General features: G+C 43.2%; 1 protein-coding gene across 1 annotated transcript in view; it reads left to right on the plus strand.

Annotated features, from left to right (window-relative positions):
• The window catches only part of CCZ1 (CCZ1 homolog, vacuolar protein trafficking and biogenesis associated), a 16,189-nt gene extending 11,573 nt beyond the window's left edge, over positions 1-4,616 (plus strand). Inside the window, exons 11-14 of the mRNA XM_025043102.1 lie at positions 139-256; positions 2,611-2,769; positions 3,057-3,184; positions 4,270-4,616. Of these exons, the coding sequence (XP_024898870.1) occupies positions 139-256; positions 2,611-2,769; positions 3,057-3,184; positions 4,270-4,325 (461 nt within the window). The 3' untranslated portion in view covers positions 4,326-4,616. The remainder of the gene's footprint in view (positions 1-138; positions 257-2,610; positions 2,770-3,056; positions 3,185-4,269) is intronic.
• Positions 4,617-4,895: the final 279 nt, after the last annotated feature.

Here is a 4,895-nt window from a genome sequence, read left to right on the forward strand (position 1 = left end):
GTTTTATCTCCTGGATTCAGTAAAAGTTTAATTCGAATTGTTAATTCAGTAAAGATGATAAAATTCTTACGACAGTAAAGTGAATAATGACCTTTTAAACACAAGGTATCATAACACTTTTTTAAAATTTCTCGTCAGCCTCTGTACAGCCTACGCTGGATTTTTGCCGAAGACTGGATGGCATTGTTGGGCCCCAGCTCACAGTGCTGGCATCGGACATTTGTGAGCAATTTAACATCAACAGAAGAGTATCTGGGTTTGTACTTTGCTTCATGTTTACTTTCAAGCATTTAATTGGTTTTGGAAGAGTAAGGGTGGTTTTTACTTAAGAACATAGACAGAAAATTGACATTCGTGTTTTTCTCTGAATCCAGAGAACAGCAGTGTGCTGTTCAGCTCTGTCTGGAAAGCTTCCTGGGGAACTGTTCTTGGGTTCCTACTCCTCGTTGTTGGTTGAGGCTGGGTCTCTATTAATGTATCCTCGTTGATGGTTGGGCTTAGGTCCCTCTTAATGCATCCCCTGGGCTCTCCCCTGATTGTAGCATGAATGTAAGGCTTAGGTGTGCTGCCTGTGCCTGTGGACTTGGCCTGGTGAGTGCCATTAACATCCCACTCGACCAGCCTCAATTGTGAAATTCACACCGGCAGGAGTAACCTGCAGGCTTTTGCTTTGCATAGACCAGAAACACTCTGCCATGTTGTGTAGAAGTGGCCAGGGCGAAACTGGCTGTGCCGGAAGCTGTTGGAGTGTTGGTGCTGAGGCTGGCAGCTTGCAGGGCTCCGTGCCAGGCAGCAGGAGACTCAAGGTCAAACTCGTCTGGGTTCTAAGCTCTGAAGTCGTCGAACCTCTTTCTGCTTTCTCCTCCATGTAAAGTGGAATTACTGTAAAAATAAAGCGAGTAAATGGACAGGACTTTGAGGAATAAAAGCCCTCTTCTGTGGACTTGCCACGTGGTTGAGAAGTAACTAAAGTGCCGTGAGTTCGTACGTATCCTCGTTTGTAGCGATCATTTGTTATATGCACAGTGCGTGGTCTTACGTGAGCACCAGCCTATGGAGAGGTTACAAATGGGCCCCAAGTGAAAGTACGTTTAGGTTCGGTATCTGTGTGTGGATTGTTGCTGTTGACAGCTTACTCCGTTTTTGACAAGATAAAACTAAGGAGAGTGCCAGCTCAGCGTACATCTACACGGTGCTGTGAAATCATTTAATTTTTTTTTTTAGCATTAAACTGCCAGATTTTCTATTTTGAAGGAGACCTGAGTGAGTTAAATCTGTCGCATCATGCACACTATGAGCAGAGAGCGACCAAGTGTAGCGATCTGCATCCCCGAAGCCCGGGCCATTACCGGACATGCTAACTGTTCTGAGTGTGCTTTCGGGAGATGTGAGATTTCAGGTAACTCAGCAACACATTTCCAGAGGTAAACCTGCTGTCAGGCACCTTCTCTTTCACAAATAGGATGAACCGTGCTTGGGATTGTGCAGAAGAAAGGAGGCAGCCTGGGATATTAATTACTGTGTCATTAGAGAGCAGTTTTCTCTACGATATTTTACTATGAAAATTTTCAGACATAGGGAAGTTGCAAAAATTGTGTAGTGCACACCCATATACCCCCTACTTACATTCTGCAATTAAGATCTTGCTATACATGTTTTAGTACACATCCGTCTGTTCTAGAGGACAGTTTTTCGACTGTTAAGAGACCCACTGTACAGTGTCACTGGCCCCCTGAAAGATAGGGTCCCTGGCATAAGCTCCGCACAATTTAGGGGTGTGCCCAAAAATAGGAATTCTAGAAATGTAGTTATCTTTGAGAGCTGACCTTAAGATGCTTCTGAGATTTTACAGACCATAAATATCAACTAAAGATAAAAAGGTTTCGAATACAAAGGAAATGTGTTTTTCTTCTGGAAATCCTTCTGACCCAAATCAAACCATTTTAGGCTCCGGTCCTGGGACCTCCACAACTCATATCCCAGAGGAGTTGGGGGCAGCCCCGAAGGAGGAAGAAGACCCCAGTGGCCTTGTTGATGGGGTGCAGTGTACGTGAGGCAGCAGTCTTGATCCCAGAGGCCGGTTCTGTGCCCGGCCTGTTCTAGATTTGGGGGCTGTATGTGTTGCAACTACTCAACTATCGTTTACGTGTGAAAGCAGCAACTGGCTCATAAACAGTGGGTGTGGCAGCGTTCCGGTAAAACTTTATTTAGAAAAATGGCCAGATTTGCCGACGCCCTCCACTAGAAAATAAATGGCCCGTATTGATTTAGTTTGCATTTTTAAAAAATTCAGGGAATAACCAAGCGATTGCCATTTATAACACATCGTACTTTGGAGAAAATCATCACAAAATGGTTAAAATATTTTTGGTTTTTAAAAAATACACTTCAGCTCTGGGAAATTTCATCATATTGAGTACCACACAGATATCAAGGAAGTTACTAATGAAAGAGGAGCCTGTTACATCTTAACTGAGATTCTTAATTTGAAGGTCCAGCCATCGAAAATACAAGGCTTAGCCACACAGATTTAAAGTTTTAACAGTGTCGTTGTAGAGTTTGGATAATTTATTCTTTCAGAATGTTCCCATTTTAATGACATTTTCACAGGTCTGAAAAAGAACCCCAGTTTAAGTTTATCTACTTCAACCATATGAATTTAGCAGAGAAAAGTACAATTCACATGAGGAAAACACCCAGTGTGTCGCTTACGTCTGTTCATCCGGATTTAATGAAGATTCTGGGTGACATCAACAGTGATTTTACCAGGTAAATCGAACCACCTGTCAAATTAGGTGCCCCCTTTCTAATGAGAGACATTAAGGAATCATCTTCAAAACCAAGTGACCCAGGGCCCCCTTAGAGGGGCTCACACTGCCCACCTTTTGGGGGCCATTTCCAAACAGAGCATTAATCCCAGAGGTCACTGGTCACTCAGACGTGATTCCCTGAACTTTCCAAATGACTGAAGCTTCCCGTTTCTTATTTTAGATTGTTTTGCACGATCCGGCCGTATTTATCATAAACTATGGCATTTTGAAACTCTTGTCTTACAGAGTGGACGAGGATGAAGAAGTCATCGTGAAAGCGATGAGTGATTATTGGGTCGTTGGGAAAAAGTCTGATCAGCGGGAGCTGTATGTTATTTTGAATCAAAAAAATGCAAACCTGATTGAAGTAAATGGTAAATAGGATTTGGTATTTGAGAATTTTAATGCTATTGATGTTTAAAAACGCCTGTCTTTTCAGTGTACTAAGAAATAGACTGAACAGAACGTTGCGACTGTTGAGATTCTGAGCAGAAGCCTCTGTTGCTTGAAATATCATTTAATTCATTGTTTTTTAATAGCTTAGTTCCTCAAAAAAAGTATGTGAAAAAATGTCCTGCATCACGGGAAACTTGGCATCATTTTTATAATACTAAAGGGAGAGAGATCCTCTTTTTATTTCCTGCGATGAGAACACACACTTAGGCGAGAGCTGCCAGGGTCACGTGGCAATTTTCAGCCATCTCTGCGCACGGGCAGCCTTGTGATGCAGAAGTTCCCTTCCATCTTGCAGCCAGAGCATTTGGTCTGGTCCTCGGCACGCGGTGATCCAAGCAACCGCTTTGCCTGATCCTGACCATGTTTGTGCCCTGGAGGAAAGGGGGTGTCACCCTCACCGCATCAGGCTCCCTTGCTGCTCTGAGAGCGACCTGGAACAAGGAGCGGACAGTGCAGGCACCCCAAGTGGCACCTGTAAGAGAAGTTAGGTGTGAGGCTTCTTTTTTCTGCGTCTTCTAAGGTGTCTACTAAAGTTTTCTGTTTCATGAACACAATAGCTGTGCGCATTAGAAACGCCAGTAAGGACGAGTGGAAGTCGAGTCAGGACAGTGTCACCTCTGCGGAGCACTTGATCTGCAGCGCAGGGTTGCGGCAACCCTGAGTTTGTGCTGTGGCATCAGGCTTCTCAGGATTTGCGACATCGTGCCCCTGACCCCATGAGCTCCTAAGCGGTGGGTGTCGTAGGCACCCTGGGTGTTGGGTTTGAGCTTCCTCAGACCCAAAGCAGCAGAGTTTCTCCATGTTAAATAGGCATGATAAGCTTTCTCTGTCTCTCGGTTTATTCACATTTTTTACCCAGGCTTCAGGGATTTGAGATCAAAATTAATGCAGGTGTTCGTTTATTCCCAACTTTCTTCCAGAAGAATTTAAGGTGCTAATATAGATATCATATAACCTGTAAGCGGAAACCTCTATTTCTTACCGTTTTCTGTTCTTCTTGCAGAAGAGGTAAAGAAACTTTGTGCAACGCAATTCAATAACATATTCTTCTTGGACTGACTGCTGATGGCTCACCGAAACATCTTTTTAAAAACTCAGCAAGCGTTTTGTTCACCACTGCAGGTTATTGGTCATATTATTGACTGAATTAATGACAATAGTAAAGCAATACTTGCTTTGAAGAATCAAATTTCTACTCAGTCTGATGATCCCCTGAAGTTTTTAGATTTTAAATATTTATGTGGAATTAACTGAAGGCAGTCGGCTACGTCTCTGTCATTCCATTCTTTTGACATTATGTGAATATTTTACTGGAAAATAAGACTAATAAATTGTTAAAACTTTTTAAAATTCTGGTTTTGCATTGAGTTTCCTGTTGCCTGTTTGTAGACCTCACTGTCCAGTGGGTCCTTGACCTGTCCTTGGGGATATTTAAGCAGCTAGAGCTTCTCAGAGTTAGGCGTCCCTTCCCTGGTCACTAGACCTGAGGTGGCGAAATAGGGCCTTTGCTCAGAGTAACTGTTAGCCCTCGTTTTTGTCTTGAGGACTAACTTGATTTTTTAGGCCACATATAATAACAGACCTTAAGCAAAGTGCCCCAGTGTGGTGTAAACATAAAGCTGTCCTCAT

Source organism: Pteropus alecto, unplaced genomic scaffold (assembly GCF_000325575.1).
Source record: "Pteropus alecto unplaced genomic scaffold, ASM32557v1 scaffold40, whole genome shotgun sequence".
Classification (NCBI taxonomy): domain Eukaryota; kingdom Metazoa; phylum Chordata; class Mammalia; order Chiroptera; family Pteropodidae; genus Pteropus; species Pteropus alecto.